The sequence below is a fragment of the Rhinopithecus roxellana genome, chromosome 14, assembly GCF_007565055.1.
Source record: "Rhinopithecus roxellana isolate Shanxi Qingling chromosome 14, ASM756505v1, whole genome shotgun sequence".
In the NCBI taxonomy this organism is placed as follows: domain Eukaryota; kingdom Metazoa; phylum Chordata; class Mammalia; order Primates; family Cercopithecidae; genus Rhinopithecus; species Rhinopithecus roxellana.
This window is the reverse complement of record NC_044562.1, coordinates 20,084,844-20,103,406: the sequence shown is the minus strand read 5'-3', so window position 1 is coordinate 20,103,406 and position 18,563 is coordinate 20,084,844. Positions and strand designations below refer to the sequence as shown.

At 43.7% G+C, this 18,563-nt stretch overlaps 2 protein-coding genes across 2 annotated transcripts in view; both read right to left on the bottom strand.

Annotated features, from left to right (window-relative positions):
• The window catches only part of PID1 (phosphotyrosine interaction domain containing 1), a 263,447-nt gene extending 248,591 nt beyond the window's left edge, over positions 1 to 14,856 (bottom strand). Inside the window, exon 1 of the mRNA XM_010370771.2 lies at positions 14,533 to 14,856. Coding sequence (XP_010369073.1) covers positions 14,533 to 14,562 — 30 coding nt within the window. The 5' untranslated portion in view covers positions 14,563 to 14,856. The remainder of the gene's footprint in view (positions 1 to 14,532) is intronic.
• On the bottom strand, positions 14,625 to 14,906 carry LOC115893255 (atherin-like). Its single transcript, XM_030916773.1, has one exon. It carries the CDS (start codon positions 14,904 to 14,906, stop codon positions 14,643 to 14,645), a length of 264 nt encoding a protein of 87 aa, XP_030772633.1. The 3' UTR covers positions 14,625 to 14,642.
• Between the last annotated feature and the right edge of the window lie 3,657 nt (positions 14,907 to 18,563).

The following is an 18,563-nucleotide window of genomic DNA, read 5'->3' as shown; positions in this document are numbered from 1 at the left end:
CTCTATCATTCACATGGCTGTAAAGTTCTATGCTTTTATTCCTAGGGTACCCTTGGATCTGAAATAGGGGAAGATATTAGTGTTTAACTGACTCCCAAAGATGTGCCAGATACTAAGCTAAGCTCTTTGTAGTTCATATCTCAATTAACATTCACGGCAGTCAGGAGCTAAGTGTTATAATATTATACTTAAAGTTGAGAAAATACAAATACAAAATACATATCAGAGGCCGTGAGATAACTCCTAATAAATGAAGCAGCCAAGATTTGTATCCATGGTGCCTAATTAAAAAACCTACGGTCTTTCCACTGTTTAACAGTCTGAATGGGTTACAAGTGGCCTGACTTGTAACCTAAAGAAATATTCTCATTATCCCCATTTCCCCTAAACTGCTTACCCCTGTGGCTTTAGATCTGCTTTTATGATCCCTTAAAGTGTCCAAGCTCTTCCTCTAAAGGGCATTGTTTTTCCAGTGAAGTCAGATAATCACCAAAGCATTTAACACCTGAGCAGGGTGAGCATGTCATGTCTTGACTCCAAGTACTAATGTATTAGTATCCAACAACTGCATTCAATGGCTCATAGATAATTACAGTGGAGCGCTCATGTGCCAGGGACAGTGCTAACTGCTTGTGTGACTTCCTCTAGCCTACCATTTCTGTCTTTCTTTGGTGCACATCCTTTGCCCCTCCGACTCTCCTGTCCCCTCTTCCTGGCTTTCTTGTCCATGTGATGTCCCTCATTTTAATATATTTCATTTCTTTCCTTCACCCTCAAAATAGAGTTAGAAGCAGAAGTACAATATTTTACTTGCTGTCCCAGGATAACCACACATACAGGTTGACAGGAGACTCTCGGTTTCTGCCTGCTGTTCCAGTTAATTGATAGTGCACGCATCACCTTGACAGGGCCCCAGACTGGACAATATGCCACATCGTTTCCTTACATATTTATTGAACAAAGTCTGGAACCCCTCCCAGACGCTCTATATTCCCTACCCTGGACCTTAAAAGAGGTTGAGTTGAATGTCTCAAATCTTCCTCCTTGAGGGGTAAAATGTTTTTAAACTACTAGATTAAAGTCATTTTGTGAATGTTTCTCATCAGCTTTTTACTGAGGGTCAATGGCCACTAGTGAAGCTATTCCATCCTGTCTAGTTTTTAGTTGCCATATTCCTGAGAAAAACAATTGTCTCACAAGGAATCCGACCCTACATCTGCTACACACATTCATTTAATCCACAAACTAGAATCAAGACCCACTAATGGTTTTGCGTGATGGATTCGCTCTTTGTTTTCTGTCACGGGAGGAAAAATAACAGGAAGGCAGCCCAGCCAGTCACTGGGGCCACATCCCAGAAATTTACCCTTTCAACAGTAATATCTTGTGAGTCTACCAGCCACGGAGGCTGGAGTCAGGCACTGCAATACAGGGCTGGAAAAGGCCTCAGAGGACTGAGCCAGCTGGGAGAGTCAGCTGGAACAGCAACACGCTAGAAAGGGGAGAAAAATGCATGAACTGGGAGCGTGAACGAGAAGCAGGGGGAGAAAAGTGCATGAACTGGGAGCGTGAACGAGAAGCAGGGGGAGAAAAGTGCATGAACTGGGAGCGTGAACGAGAAGCAGGGGGAGAAAAATGCATGAACTGGGAGCGTGAACGAGAAGCAGGGGGAGAAAAGTGCATGAACTGGGAGCGTGAACGAGAAGCAGGGGAAGAAAAATGCATGAACTGGGAGCGTGAACGAGAAGCAGGGGGAGAAAAATGCATGAACTGGGAGCGTGAACGAGAAGCAGGGGGAGAAAAGTGCATGAACTGGGAGCGTGAACGAGAAGCAGGGGGAGAAAAGTGCATGAACTGGGAGCGTGAACGAGAAGCAGGGGGAGAAAAGTGCATGAACTGGGAGCGTGAACGAGAAGCAGGGGGAGAAAAATGCATGAACTGGGAGCGTGAACGAGAAGCAGGGGGAGAAAAATGTATGAACTGGGAGCGTGAACGAGAAGCAGGACCATCCAGAACGGGTAAGAATCAACAAGGTAACGAGAACTTTCCACCCTTTGGCCTGGATTTGTTCTCTTGCTCAACCACTGGTTTAACTACGATCCTCAGGCAAACTGAGATGGATGAAAAATGTCATTTCAAGAACTGAATGAACAAATGTTTTAAAAGAAGAGAATGCCAAGAAAAATTATAGAGTTCATTATTTATGTTCTGGGTTAGAATTTTTATTTCCAGTAAAAAGGAAATGAAAATGACAGGGAATTCTCAGGAGTGAGAACAGAAACAGGGTATTGTTTAGTTCTCTTAACATCTAGCACTATGCCTGGCAAATAATGAGGATTTCACATACACATTTTTAACAACTATATAGAGATATAGCTGACATATAATAAGCTGCACAATTTGATTTGTTTTAAACGTATGTATAAACCCATGAACCCATCACGTAATCAAGATGTTGAACAAATCCATCACCCCCAAAACTTATCCCAATCCCCTTTCAGGCCCCTCCCTCCAAGTCCATCCTCAGGGAACTACTGATCTGAGTAAATCATTTTACCTTCCCACCAGTAGCATACGAAAGTTCCTGTTTTTCCACATCCTCACTAACAGGTAGCATGGTCCTAGTTCTGGTTTTTCTTTTTCAGTTGTTTTAATAGTTGTGTAGTGATACCTCATCATGATTTGAATTCACATTTCCCTAATGACTAATGACACTGAACATCTTTTCATGCCATCTGTAGACCTTAGTTCAAATCATTTCCTGGTTTTTAAAAATTGGATTCTCTTTCTTCTTATTGAGTTTTGACAGTTTATTTATCCTAGATCTAAATCCTTTAATACATATATGAGACATAAGTATTTTCTCCCAGCCTGAATCTTACCTTTTCATTCTTTTATCCATATCTTTTAAAGAGCAGAAGTTTTTAATTTTTATAAAGTCCCATTATTTTCTTTGTTGATTGCATTTTTGTCATTGTTCTAAGGAATCTCTGCCCAACCCAGAGAAACTCTGGGATGTAATGAATATGTTCATCATCTTGATTGCAGTAATGTTTACACAGATACACACAAAGTCACAAAGATTTTCTGCTGTTTTTGTCTAGAAGTTTTAAAACTTTAGGTTTTATATTTAGGTTTATGACCCATTTTGAGTTAATTTTTGTAAATGGCATGATGGATAGATTCAAGTATCTGGGTTTGCTGATGTTGTCACTGTCATTTTGCATATGAATATCCAATTGTTCCAGCATCATTTGTTGAAAACACTGTTATCCTTTCTCCAGTTGCTATGGTCTAGACTCATATGTTAGAATCCTAACGCCCAAGGTAATGGTATGAGGAGATGAAACTTTTGGGGAGGTCATGGGAGTGAAGCCTTCATGAATGGGATTAATTCCCTTACAAAATAGGCCTAAGAGAGCTCTTCCAGCCCTTACCTCACGTGAGGACACAGCATGCAGGCACCATTCCTATGAATCAGAAACAGCCTTCCCCAGACACTGAATCTGCTGGCATCTTGATCCTGGACTTACAGGTTTAAGAACCATGAAAAATAAATGTAGTTTCTAAGCTACTCAGCCTAAGGAATTTGTTATAGCAGCCTAGGCAGACTAAGACACTAGTGAACTATCTTCTCTGCACCTTTGTCAAAATCATATATATTTCTGATCAAAAAGCATAATAACTCTCAGTAAAAGCCCTCATTGACAGCTGCTGAAATATAAAACATGCATACTCTTACTCAGCCATATCAATTTTGGTAGTTCAGCCTAAAGAAATATAGGCAGCAGTAGGTCAGGATATATACAAAAATTTATAGCAGTATTATTTATAGGGGAAAAAAAATAGAACATGAACACAACCCAAATACTCCCTCGTGGGAGAATGGGGGAATGAGTAAATAAATTAGAGTCCAGCTTCATCACAAAATTCTACACAGGTACTAAAAGGAATGAGTTGGAGCTATATATATTGACCAGAAAAGACACCCAAAAAATACTGTAAAGTAGAATTTTTAAAAAAGTTGTATATATGTGTGTTTGTATATATATTTGTGCATGTGTGTGTATATATATATGTATATAAAATTGAAATTCATGAGAAAAACTAAACATATGTTTATACATATCTATACATTTGCAAAAGCCTGGGGAAAGTCTGTGGAAAAATAACCACTAGATAGATAACATGGGTTTCCTTCATGGGTAGAATTGGGAATTGGGAAAGGCACAAGATTACTAACTTCTTTACATATTTCTAAACTGACTAATTTGCTACGCTAAGCAGACATTATTTGTAATTTTTAACAATCAAGAAAGTAGTAGGCAGGACATGGAGCAGATGTAGAAAAAATTCTGAGTGCCATTTTTTTTTTTTTTCTTTGGTGGCTGGTCAAGTAGGGATAAATATCTTGGTGACTGGTAGATACCCAAAAGAAAATTCTACACTATTATAGATTAAATTGCATCCCCCTAAAATGTACATGTTGAAATCCTAACCCGTAGTACCTCAGAATGTGACTTTATTTGGTCAGCAAGGTGTGATCAGCCACTAACTCAATATGACTGATTTCCTCATAAACAGGGGAAATTTGGACATAGAGACACACACACAGGAAGAACACCATACGAATACTGGAGTGATGATGCCACAAGCCAAGGAATGCCAAAGGTTGCCAGTAAACTACCAGCAGCTAGGAGAAAGCCAGGAGCTGTGGACAAACTAACTCACAGCCCTCAGGACAAACTAACCCTGCCAGCATCTTGATTTCAGACTTCCAGCCTCCAGAACTGTGGGACAACCCACAGTACCAGTACCACCTGGTTTGTGGTACTTCGCTATTGCAGCCCTAGGAACGAATACATTCAGCTACCAAGAATTTATGTTCAAAAGCAAAATAGCTACCACCAGGACCAGGCCCCATAGACTCCAGCTCAGTTCCTAGGAAACAACCTCAGAAGACGTAGAAAGGAAACAGCAGTTGCCACTGCCCACATTATAGGTGGCTTGTACAGCAGGATTCCGCTCTCACCTGAGGAAAAGTAGGCTCATTCCTGATGTGAAACCATCAAAGCATGCAGTGGGTGAATCTGTGAGTTTATTCTCAGACCCACAATTATAAAGCAACTCTGAGGAAAGGTTTGTCATGAAAAGATTAGGATGGATCTAACAATTATGCAGCTCCTTTCCCCTGGTAACTATCCATTTCCCTCCTGCTCCCATGGACACAGGGGATATTCCTTCTGGAGAAGAGAATGAAAAGCAAAACAGCATTTTAAGACCAGAATGACTCTTCACTCTCAGAAAGAGACACTGACAGAGCAGTTCTGCAGTTGGAAAGGCTCCCTGCCTTCATCTCAGAAGGACTGGAAACATTTGTGCCTTCCTGGCTGTAACAAAAAAAGACAAGCTTGCCCAAGAAAATAAGTATTATGACATGGATGACTTTTTTTTTGTCTTCAAAGTGCGTTCCAGAATAAGAATAGGCTCTTCACTAAAATAATTTATACAGTTATCAAATAAAAAACTAAATGAAACACCAAACTGGGTACAAATAATCAAACTGACATACCATGAGGCTCACCTGGAGGTCAATTTGAAATATATTTCTTTGTCAGCTTGCAGGTTTTCCTAGTCAGGAAGAGGCAAATCACAGAGGCTGCTACACAGAGAGCCTACAGGGACTCCGAAAACTTAGATTGTTTTGAGGATAAAATCCTTACTACTAGTCTTCCTTTGGTCTCAGCCTGTCTGGAAAAGTTTCACTGAGGTCCACCTCAAAGTGACTGTGTTTCACATTCCAGCCCATAAGTTTCATCTCCAAAGTGAACCATCTTCAGGCCTGAAGCTCATGTACCATATTTTCCAGAGGACCTTCCCTGAGCAACACAGCATATGTTACACTCAAGGTTTGCCGCCTTTTCCTAGGATGTTGTCAACCAGAAGGAAATAAAGGAGAAAGAAGCAATAGCTTAGTTGTTTTCTTTTTTTTTTCAATCCACAGTAGATAAATTCACACTCGGTATTAAAAACAGGATTCCTGATAGACACATGCATTTTGTCCCAGTACGTGAAAGTTGGAGATACCCACACCACAGAAACAGAGTGATCAAACATAGTCAATAGGCTATATGGTTTCACTGGTGTAGTAGCTACCTAGGGCTGTTGTAACAAATAACCACAAACTGGGTAGCTTAAAACAACATAAATTTAATGTGTCACCATTTGGGAGGCCGGAAGTCCAAAATGGAAATGTTGGCAGGGCCACACTCCATCCAAAGGCTCTGGGGAAGAACACGTCCTCGACTCTTCTAACACTGGGCAGTTTCCAGCAATCCTTGGTGCTCCTTGGCTTGTGGTCCCATAACTCCGTTTTCTGCCTTGATCTTCACAATGGCCTTCTCTGTGCCTCCTCTGTGTCTTCAAATCTCTCCTTGTAAGGACACTAGTCATTGGCTCTAGGGTTCACCCTAATTCAATATGACCTCATCTTAACTTGCTTACATCTGCACAAACCTTATTTCCAAATAAAGCTGCATTCACAGGTAACAGGGGTTAAGACTTCAACACATCTTTTGGGGGAACACAATTCAACCTTCAACAATGAGTAACGTGGAGGCTTGGGTTTGAATCTGAATTTTGGTCCCTTAGTAGCTGTGTCAGTTAGAAATGTCAAAGATACAAGTAACAGAAGTCCCCATTCACATATGGGCATAAACAAACGAAAGGGGGTCATATTCTTCTCATATAACTCTTGGTTAGGAGGTAGGTTCAGGTGCTGCTTACTGATCCAAGTCCTTCCATCTTATCATGCTAGCCTTCTGAGCGGACTGGTTTTAAGGCTTTTCATTTATTGCTGCAGAATCACCACATGGTTGCTGTAATGCTAGACATCACATCTATGCTCAGGGCAGCAAGAAGACAGAAAAGGGGGAAAAGGCTATTTCTCCAAGAAGTGGCATTTGCTATTCATGAAGGTAAGGTATCTTTAGTATATATCCTCTCATATCCCAGTGGTTAAAAACTGGTCTCTGACAATCCTTGGACCAGTATGAGAATATTATCATGGTTATAGAATACCCACCCTCCAGCCAAGGTATGACCATCTGCTGCCTGAAAAAGCTGGGGCTTCATCTGCAGAGACAAAGGTGAGATGGAAGATGTGTCATTAACGAACGCAAGCAAAAGTTATCTGTAGTCTCTGGACAATTGTTACGTCATCCAGAAAAATGAGACAACAAAATCTCCATCCCTTAGAATTTTCTCAAGGATTAAATATGCTTTTTCATATAAAACAAAATGTCTGCTCCATGACGCAAGGGGCGCAGTGCTTAGGAGTGCAGACCCTACAGCCAGTCTGCTGGCTATCAACCCCAGCTCTACTACCAAAGGCTGTTGGGAGGACAGGTCAGTGCTGGGAACATAGTAAATGCTAACAAAAAGTTGGCTGCTATTGTTATTAGTACTGATACTACTACTAAATAAGCCTGCAATGAATGGTAGCTGGTATTTCTTGATTTTCTCCATACTTGGAAATGAGCATGGCTGGAAAGGTAAAAATCACCAATAAAACTCCTGATTAAATGAGAGTCTGCCAGCAGCACTGCTGGAATGGAAGGAAATGTTGCTTCTGGGACCCTGACCACAGCACCCCTTCTCTGTGCCCTGTTTGAGAATACTTGCCACGCTATATAACCTTCTAGCTCTGGATAGTTGAGAGCAAACATGCATTTGACGGTTTTCAGAAGGGCTTCACTTACCTAAACTTTCTTTTGGAGCAGAGGACTCTCAACTCAATAGTATACATGAAATTTCCCGATAGTCAACTTCAGCATGACTTCCCTTACTACCTTTATAACATGAGAGAACTAACACTTCATCCTGACCTTGAGACCACTGCCTGGCAGAAACTAAAGGAGACATAAGAGGTATGTCAACTCAGACCATTTTCAGGATAGCCACACCCAGGCCTCTCTAAAACAGGGACCAGAGTGATCAAGAGCCATAAGGTATGTGGCCCCCAAGCCCCAGCCCAGCTCACCCATACCCTAACACCCACTATCATATGTGAACCTCCATCATCTTCACCCCCAACTGTATAGACAATTGTATTCTATGCATCACACTTTCCTATACATCAAGAATAAAAGGCGCTTCCCCAAGTGAGGAGACACAGACAAGTGGACAGTGAGCAGGCCATTAACATACTGGTTCTGGTTTATAAAGCTGAGCTAGCTAGGGATCTTCATATGAACAGAAACACTGAAAGTTACAATCATACTAGGAAATATATATTAAGCCCAACTTTGAACAATAAGGAATAGGACTGTGAGTCCCCCAAGTTTACAACTATGTCCTTCTTCTCACCCTTCACCCACACCGAGCATAGTACTTGGGACGTAGTAGATGGACAAGAAAGATGGACAGAGGGAAGACAGGAGCTCAGATCTAAACTCAAAACTCTATTTCTACAGTGACCAACCATAACAACATTAAAAAGTGCTTCTGTTTATTGAGCACCTACGATACGCGACATACCAAAATCTCTGCAAAGCACATCTCTCTATTTTACAGATAGGAAAAGCAAAGCTCAGAAAAGTTACAAAACTGAAACATTGCTAGTAAGCCATTGAGTCAAAATTATTTATAAAGAGGCAGACCTGCTTTTTTTGTTTTGTTTTGTTTACCCAAATGATTTCTTACTCAGAAAACAACCTGACTAAGAAGGCCATTACTGGAGCCTCCCTTATCAAAGTAAGAACTCGGTTGAAATGTAAGAGGGCAGAGGAATCCCGGGCCATCAGGCAAGGGAAAGAAGACCTCGGCCAGATGATTGATCCACGTGGCATCAGTATTAAGTAGAAGAGCTCATCGAGATGCTGGAAGCATTGAAATATGCCAAAGTCACAAAACAAGTCTGTGTCTTTTCCTGACACCTTCCTTTTGCAGTCCTTGGCCTCAACGGTTGGACCTGGTGAATACACTGAGGCTTTATCACTGATTAGCAGCTCAATAGGGGTGACAACTTTTTTTTAAGTAAACACAGAATGACAGTAGACTAATTCCACTAGACTTTAAGGAGGTCTTTGGACAAATGACTCAACTATTTCTTCTTGCTCTACTTACATAAAGCCTCTGTTTACATTTGTGTCCATGGGGCTGAAAGAAGCACAGTGTAGTCATTTAGTGTTTCTGGACTAGTTTTATTTGCTGACCACTAACAAGTCCCTGAACTGCTGCTATTCACAGAATAAAATACCTTGTGGAAGGCAGTCTGATCTCCAGTACCCTGGAAGCTGTAAGGCTGATTCTCCCAGAGTCTCGTCCAGGGCTAATTTTCATGGTAAAATGCGGTCAGTGTGGAGGGGTATGGGAGGGACCTAACCTGGAACATCAAACAAAATGCAAAAGTTGCCTAACACTCCAAGATAACTCAGTACAGTCAACACAAAACAGCCATTAGGCCATGGTTAAGCAAGGGGCACACAGTTTTTTCCCAGGCTAGGATTTTGCAAATCACTTGGTAGAGATTTGCTGACAAACTTGGAGAAAGACTCAATGATGTAAGATAGCATTTTACTCCTGAGGGAGACTAAGGCCCTGGATTAATGACAACTCTTGAGTTTTCCTTATGAACAATAAGGCCCAATGTTTTGTGCTTACTCGACTACAACTGATTAAAAGAACAACAAAATCTAGAATGGGTTTAGTGAGAAACCTGTGCCTCTGTAATAACAGCTGTTGCTTTTTTCTAAGCAACCACTCTGAAAATCTCCAACCTCCTCCCTCCTTCTCCCCATTTTTTTTTTTTTTTTTGTCTAAACTTGGTATGAATGTGTACGCGATCCACCCTAATCATCAGTTTTCAAGGTCTCTAGTTTGGATAAATGCTATGTGCTTCAGCTGAAAAGCTCTTCAATGGCACTTGTGAATTTTAACTTCAATAGGAAACAGCAGTTTATGTGCCACCAAAGATTTGAGCCACCAAAAACAGAGTAGCCTTTGGTCAACCCACTGCTTCAACAAGAAATAGGACAGTAGCCTCTCTGAGCCCACAAGACAGTCATTGCTCTAACTGTATTTATTAACAACAACAGCACCAACACGTATATTGCACTGTGTCTGTCTTATCCTTCTGCACTATGGTGAAGTGCTTAAGAAGTAAGGACTGGAGCCAAACTGTCTGGTTCAAACTCCAGCTCAGTTCATTTCTAGCTGCTCAACCCTGGCCAAATCACTTCAACTCTTTGGCCTTCAGTTTCTCTATAAAATGGGAATAAAAGTGGTTACAGGATGCAAATGAGCCAGATCATTAAAATAAAGCTCCTCAGCACAGTGCCACACACAGTGCCTGCACCACAAAAGCAGGTTACTAGTATCTTCCCATTCTTATTCCTTGTTCCTTCTGTCAATTTGAGCAGCCTGGAAAAGTGTCAGATTTGTCGGTTTTCACCCTGCCTGATGGGCCAGGGCTAATGGTCTCCAGTTGATGTTTTAGAGGGTTCTCCAGTCTCACTTCTCAGGGGAAAAGTGAAAATGGCATCATCATAGAGAAGAAGAATCTAGAACGATCCACACTCCAAGTCAAGACAAGATCTGCCAGATAGGACAAGGCAGAGAAAGGGTGAGATAATCCTCAGAGGAGGACTTTGCCTCCTAAAATCCCCAAATAGCATTTAGCTGTAAACTTCAACCACTTCCTCAGCCAAAAATTTCAGAAGAAACCAAAAGAAAGTTTATTCAGGATGTGGGGTCCTCCCTACTCTTCACTGTGTTTCTCCCTCTTGTGGAAGTGCTAGTACACAGACATTGGCCACAATGAGAGTGAAAAAGGAAGTAATGGAACAGAAAAAAATTGCCCAGGCTGCAGAACTCAAATCCAGCTTCATGAATAAAAAGCTCTGTTTTTTCTGAATCTGCATGGAGAAATGGTAATCTCAGTGAAGACGGCTAGATGATTATATTGGAACCTTTATAGAATGCCTCATGAGAAGATGGTTACATGTCAACTTCACAATTAGAACCTGCTAGAACTTGTTTCCCATACATGCCTATCACATTCTACTTTATCCTAGTAATAACTACAACAAAGACCTTAAGGAGGTGTTGACCTCCTTTGTTTCCAACTCAGTCTTGATTCATCTTTCTCGTTCTATCAAGGCCTCCAGAAAATGCATCTGGTAGCTCAGTGAAGGCCTTTGCTCTGAGAAAATACTTGTTCCTATGGATGGGACACACTCTTGCATGGATGGGTTTGTCACTTCTAAGGGATCCACCCAGTACAATCATTAAGTCAATGCAGAAACCCATACAAATTTTAAAATTTCTAGGCCAGAGGTAATCTCATCTCTATTTCATAAAAACCAATACGGTTTTTATTTGCTCTGAAAAGTCTCCTTTACTTTTCTGAAAGGAGTCTGTTTCAAATCTGCTTCTTTAAAAATTTATAACTCTCCTCAATCCCTCCAAGAAAAAAAAAAAAAAAAGTCTGCTGTGCAGACGGGAAGGTGAAAAGAGAAGAATTCATATTTATTCACTGTCAAAAGTTAGGGTGGTACATGAAACCTTCACATCCCTTTTGATCCTATTATATTTCTAATGGCAGAAGCTCCCAGCGAAGGCTCGAGTGGGATGCAACACAAGTTTTAACATTCAAGGGAGCAGATGAACTTGCCTTGGTTTGTGTGACTGAATGAGAAATTACCCAGCGCAGCCCTGCTCGGGGCAATAGTTCCCTTTGCCTGTGCTGGATTTGGGTCGGTCAAACAGCTAAACCGCAAATCAGAAAATATCAGCATCATTTTGTGGGGACACAGAACTGTGGGTAATGATCATGATAATCAAACCTGATCAAAGATGCCCTTTCCTGAGCAAGGGAGCCAGTTGCTACACTCAACAGTCCACTATTTAGAGGGTGAAAGGTCTATCACATTCCCCTGGGACACAGACTTCTCAAACCAGCCTCACTGAATATGAACTGTATCATCAAGAAAGGGTCTAGTTATTTTCTTCCATCCCCTCTTTTGATTCTAGGTATTAATAAAATCAATTGACTCCTTAGTCCTATTAGGAAGTTCTGGAAATGTTTCCTTGAAGAATTTTCTTCACTCTGGCTCATCTAAATTAGAATGTTTGCATTAAAGATTAATGAGAAAAAAATTAATGCGGTTGAATGAGAAGGTTTAAAAAGATTTGTGAAAGGCACATGGAGCTCAGACACCGTTAAAGAGCAGGGCTCATTCTCAAGTTTCCTATCCAGCACGATATCCACTGCTATCTCTGTGGCCACAGAGCCTGGGAGTGGCAAAGTGGCCTCTCACTGAGGAATCAGATAGGCATGTTTCTATATCATGGTGACAGGAAAAGAAAAGGAAAAAAACCCAGGGAGCAAACAGAGATTGTGACGAAGATAACCACAAGGAATGTAAATAAAATATTATAAGCAGCTCACTCACCATCTCACCCTCAACAGCTCTCTCAGAGGCAAAAGTAAAAACGTACAAATTATGTGTTTTCAAGAAGAGTCAAGTAAAACTCTTTGGGAAGAAGCCATGGATATAAAAGATTCTTCCCACATTTGTCTCACTTCTCTAATCCCAAGGCTTGAGACGTATGTACTTTCAAAAGAGACTCATTGAAATTTGGGGAGCATGAAGTTGAGCCCCCTGTTGGTAAGGACCTTCCAACAGTGACTTGGTCTTGTCGGTGATAAGCCCTGTTTATCTGAGCTTTCAAAAGCCTAAAACCAAGTTCTTTCAACATGACACCTTGAAATAAAATAAATGCATTACAAACACAAACTGCAATAAACCAGGCTCACGCCAAAATGCACATGTGCACATTTCACTAAAGAAGGGGGAGACATTTCTAGTGAGGAGCAATCTCTACGGGAAGGCAAGCGAGAGCGCTCATCTGCCAAAGGTCACCTGCTCCAGAGCGCACAGGATTCCCTAAGTGAAACAAGCCAGTAGGAAGAACCTGAAGAGTCAAAAATCTAGAAACTCTTCAGAGGTACAGACCATCGGGCCATAAAAGCCACCTCAAGTCACGTCTTTCTAAGGACTTCCAAAAGCTACCCTCTGCACATGAACAGGAAGCCTGCTGGCTCCCCTCAATCATTCTGCTCCTTTGGAATAGAAGTTATGCCTTGAAGTGAAGGAGAACTTCAAATGCGCCACTGGTATCTGGTGCCACTGCCAAAATACATTTACATCACCTTCTGCCAGTCATTCAGAGCCCAGTGTTGATATTCTCTTAGTAAGACAAGGAGGGGGTTAGGAGGCTGGTCATCCACCTCCTCATCTTCAAGGCTAAATGCAGGTTTTCTTGTTTATTCTACTTGAGACCCTGGGGAACTGGTCTGGTGTCTCAGGCTCTGATAAAGTGAACACACTCCCCACAAATCACCGCCCAGGGAGATTTGGAAAGGGGCTGCGGGGCATCTGTTTCTGCTAAATGCAATGCCCTCTGCAGGTTATTCCTCTGTATGAGGACTCCTAGACAAAGGTTAGCCTCTCCCTACATCTGAGAAACTGTGCTTGGGGCTTTAAATGTTCACTGAGAAGCCTCTAAGCTAGCCAGGGCCTGGCCTCACTGTCCTAAGTCTTCAGACGCAGCCTCCAATGGTGCTGTATTTTACCACTTAAACACTTCTTCAAAGTTTACTACGAAACAATGTGGCTCCAAGCTTGCCAAAAGTTTCACTACAGGATTCAGTGGATTTTATCTGGCAGAGTAGCTGCCGTGACTCCTGAGAATATTTGCCAGCAAAAGGCAGTCCTCAAACCTTGCAATCAGGGCAATCCCAAGGCCCAACGTGTCACTGAAGGAGTTCTTCTGGGAAAGGTCCCTCTTTCTCTTCAATCGCCTCCTGCAAATCCCCAGCTCCCAGAATCCAATTCAAGGCAGTCTGGCATTTCAGGAGACAGCCGTAAAAAACTTTTGATGGGATGACCCAGGACATGAATATTCTTGGCTGAACTTACTTTTGATTCTTAAATATCTGAAGGAGCTTAGGTTTAAGGAAGATAAAGGGAGAGAACCAATGAAGAGGGAAAAATAAAATAGCATGCCATGACCAAGCCAAACCAAGCTTGATATTTCCACATTATATTGGCAAATGGATGCTTTCACATATCACTTGTTCTGTCTTTCCTGGAGACCAAAAAAAAAAAAAAAAAAAAAAAAATCTGGATTCAAAAATCCTAAGTCCAGACCACTACATTGTGTCAGTGGAATGCAATCTAAATTGCCAGTCAGAAAGTCCAACCTTATATGTACCAACCAACAGGCACACAAGCACCTCCAAGCCCAAAGTTGTAACGCCTGAACCCATGCGTTTGTCAGTTTCATCATCCCCATACCCCCGGGTTCCTGGCGCTGTGTTAAACCGACAGCATCATGTTGCCATCGATGCGTCTTACAAGATGGTTTTGGGCAAATCCCCTAAAGTAGGCAGAAGCCAAACCTAGGTTTCTCTGCCCGGGCACCTCCTCCTCCAGGCTGGCCCCCGGCCTCTCGGGTGCCCCTTACCTGCAGGCGCTCCGTGGCCGGCTGCCACATCTTCCAGTCCTGGGGTTTGGCAGAGGAGACGCTGGCGGGTCTGTCGATCGCGCCGTGGGGCGAGGGGCTGATGTTCCGCTTTACATCTGGGGTGGGTGTCCGCGGGATGTGCGTCCTGGCGCTGGCCACCGCCGCCGGGTGGGCGCAGGGGTCTGCGAGCAGGAGGAGGAGGCGCGGCGCTCAGCTGCCGGCAACTTGTGGGCACGGCCGCGCGCCGGCTGTCCTGGCGCAGCTGCGAGAGGACTGCGCAGCTCCGCCCGGCCCCGGCGAGCGCGCGGCGGCGGCAGGGGCGGCCGCTCTCTCCTCCCCCGCCGCCGCCGCCCGGACCTGCGCGCTCTGAGCATGCCCGGGGCGGGCGCCCAGGGGCGGCGCGGGGCGGGGGTGCAGCGCGGCGGACTCTAAATCCTAGTGAGGGGTGAATGGGGAAGCTAGAACAGCCGTCCCTGCCCTGCAGGAAGTCCCCATTGGGTTGGGGTCTGGGAAAAGGGACAGACTGGCTGATGGGGGAAGGGCCGGGGGTGGTGGGGGTGGCGGGGGTGGCGGGGGTGGCGGGGTGAGGGAAATTCCTTAAATAAAGAAACCGTAGCCCCGGAGGTCCCAGGTTTCCATATAACAGAGATCTCCGAAGTGCCTGTGCTGTGCTTGGCACTGCGCTAGGGAGACACTTCCATTCATTCTTCCCACGCCAGTTAACTGAGCACCTATTAGGCTCTAGCCCCTATGCTGGGTCCTGAGGATGTAGCGACGCAGAATAGAAGACAAGAGAATGTTCCTTCTCTCTGGAGCTTACCTTCTGCTTTGGAGAGAGAGTCGTGACTGAGCAAACACATCAACAAGCCGGTGCTATATCGGGTGGTGATAAAACAGGGCAGATGTGGGAAGAATGGGAGAGGAGAGCTGCTTAGACGAGGGCCCTGGGGAATGCCTGGAGGAAGACCTGAGAGATGAGAGGGGTTGGCCATGAGGAGGCCATGCCTCATGCTGGGCAGAGGACTCAACTCCTAACCTATACAGGGGTGAGGAGGGCCATGCAGACTCCCGCATCACTAACTCACCCTGAGATCTGCCAAGCGCAGCCGGAGGCTCTGAAAACCCAAGGGAAAGCCACTCTGGGCTCACAGGCCTGGAGGCTCCCCGGCTAGTGCTGGCCACCATGAGATGACCTCCTGTCCTAAGCAGGCCAGCCCTTCCCGTGCTCTTGACAACTCGGCAAAATAACTATTAATATTTTCACCACGTGGATCAAACAAATGAGGCTTATAAGGTTTAGGTCACTTGTCCAGGTCACACAGCCAGTGAGTGGCTTAGAGAGTGCAGTCAGACGACTTCAGGGCAGGAGATCTGGCCCTGTGCCTCTAACTGACCACGGAAACGCAGTGGAAAGAGCGTCTGTCTGGGGCTGAGGGTTAAAGGCACTTGGCAAGTCAGGGATACTAAGCTGAGTCTGGAGCTGATGAAGAGTGGGAGAGGAGAACATGGTGGGAAGAACTCACCACACAGAATGACCTAAGAGAGCGGCAGAGAGAACACAATGTTTGTGGGGAGCCCGAGGCTCTTTGCTCCTACAAGGCAGGGTCCTGAGAGCAGAGGGGTGTGAAAGGCATTTCATGCTGAGATAGCTGCACAGCTTGGGCCCTGAGCTACCCAAGCAATGTCAAAATCCACACTCCATGTCTGGAAGGAGGATCTGTCCATTTTCCTTATTCTGCATGAGTATAATGATTTCCAGATATGGAAGCACTCCAGAATCTAACCCTTAGCTCGTCAGACTCTCCCAGCAACTCTCCGTGGGACAGAAGCCCCTATCTCCCAAGGCTTGGGGAGCACAGCGTTCACAGAGTCACACTGTGGGGAGTCACAATGGCGATTCAGATCCAGGATTCCGGGCAGATCCTTCTGGACCCCGCGGTTGCTATGTTGGTGCCACCAGCCTTGGCAAACCCAGGAACCTCAGTGCCTCTAGGAGCCTCTGGCAAAGCCACAGAGCTGCCTCTGAAGAGCTTGTCTCTGTCTCCCTGGATATCCACAGGACCCTCCCACTCCTGCCTGATAACCATCTGAACCTTCTCAGCTTCTTCTCCAGTTCCTGCTACTTGCTCTGAACTTATTAATAAATCTCTTTTCATGAGGTGTTTGCATGGCAGCCCTGCATGGACATGTGCCTCACATGCTTGGTCATATGGTCTCTGTTTGCTTTTCCAGTAACTCCTCCTGCACACCTTCACACCTACAAAATTCCTCATGACCTTCCCAGCTCCTAGTTCTCTTTTATCAAGTCCCAAAGCAGAAAGAAGTGCAATTCATTACAAAAATCTAGAAAATCCAGACATGCTTATAAACCCCACCCCCCAACCACCCCCACCCCCCCAACCAGGAAGCTAAAACAGGAATATTCAGTTACCAGGGATGTCTTCAGACTTAAGCTCTGAAACCATCCTTAGTTGCAGATGCTTCCGTGGAAAAGTGATCTTGTTTTAAATAGCAGTGGGATGAGATAACGGCCTAAATTCAAATCGCATTAGAGCGTTAAATCCTGTCTTCTCACCTCTGAACGTAATTAATTGTTATGACTCAGTAATACAGCTTTTAGTACGGAGTATGGTGCTATTTAAAGAGAAAAAGCTTTGGCTCTGTCAAGATTGCTTTCAGTTACCGTTCCCACTTTGCAAACAGGTTTGGTAAAGAATGTATTTAAACTCAAATGGCACTCCTGTTTCAATTACCTTTGTGCCACAAATCAGGAAGCTAGGGGAGGGGTGGAGGAGGGGCAATTGCAGGCTGGTGGGAGGTGACAAAAGGATGGGACAACTCCCACTCATAGATTTTGCTCCCAAGTCTTCCCATTCAGCAGGAACCTGCAATGAAGGGTCAATGAAATAGAGACATCTGCTGGCTAGAGATGAGACCTACATGCCGTTCTCTCCCAGCTCTCTTCTGTGACATTGGACCCTCATCCTTCCTGGTGAATCTGAAAATGCTGCCTTACGATGTAAGCAGGTTTTTTCTGAGCAAGCAACCACCCTTAAAATAAGCGGGAGGTGTTTTGGTGCAATGAGTAGAAATATTAGGCATGTAAATGTGTGCCTAATTTCATGTACTTAGTCTCCTGCAATTATCGAAACAGGTCTAATCTTGTTAATAAATACCATTTCAAGGAAAATGACAGAAACCAAAAACGCTTGACAAGGCGCAGACGCGTTATTCACACGTTTGGTTCAGAAAAATAATTACAACATCCCTGGAAATTGTGTTAAGCCAGATTTGATCTAGTTCATGGTTCTGAGCTCTAGCATAAGCAACCTCAAGGTCCAAGTCAGAGTAATGGTGAATGAAAGTATGGTCCAGCATATCAAAGAAACATGAAAATATTATGCACCATTTAAAAGGATAATTGTAAAGTTGTGTTGCAGCTGAAAATGATACAATTGTGGTTTGTAGAGTAGGATAAGATGTATGTAATTTGAATATATGTATAAAATATGTATCAATATCAATAAATATTGGAAAGGCACTAGGACAAGCGGAAGACTCAGATTGAATCCTGGCCTTCGAACTGTCTGCCTCGGTATCAGCTTTTCACAAGTCATTTGCCTTACCGAACCTCAGATTTCTCTTCTGTAAAACAGGTAATAGTATTACTTAATACTTAGGATTTTTGGGAGGAGTGAATGAATTAATATGTGCAGCATGCCTGGCACATGGTAGGTGTGTGGGAAACATTCATTTTCATCCCCACTATGTTTCTTTCTCTTTTTATTATTAGAATGATCAAATTCTCACAAAGAGGCCCATGCTTCCTATGGTTACGCTATTTCCACTGGGAATAGTCATGAGTTTCGATTATTTGCTTTAGATTCTCAAATAAAAGTGACAAAGGATATTAAAGCTCACTTACGATTCATTTTTTTTTTTTCTCTCTCTTATTTGAGATGAGGTCTCATGCTATTGCCCAGGCTGGAGTGCAGTGGCGCGATCTCGGCTCACTACAACCCGACCTCCCA

Bases quoted from the DNA above. Each gene is read 5' to 3' on its own strand.
- LOC115893255 (XM_030916773.1), bottom strand. From the start codon at position 14,906: ATGCTCAGAGCGCGCAGGTCCGGGCGGCGGCGGCGGGGGAGGAGAGAG.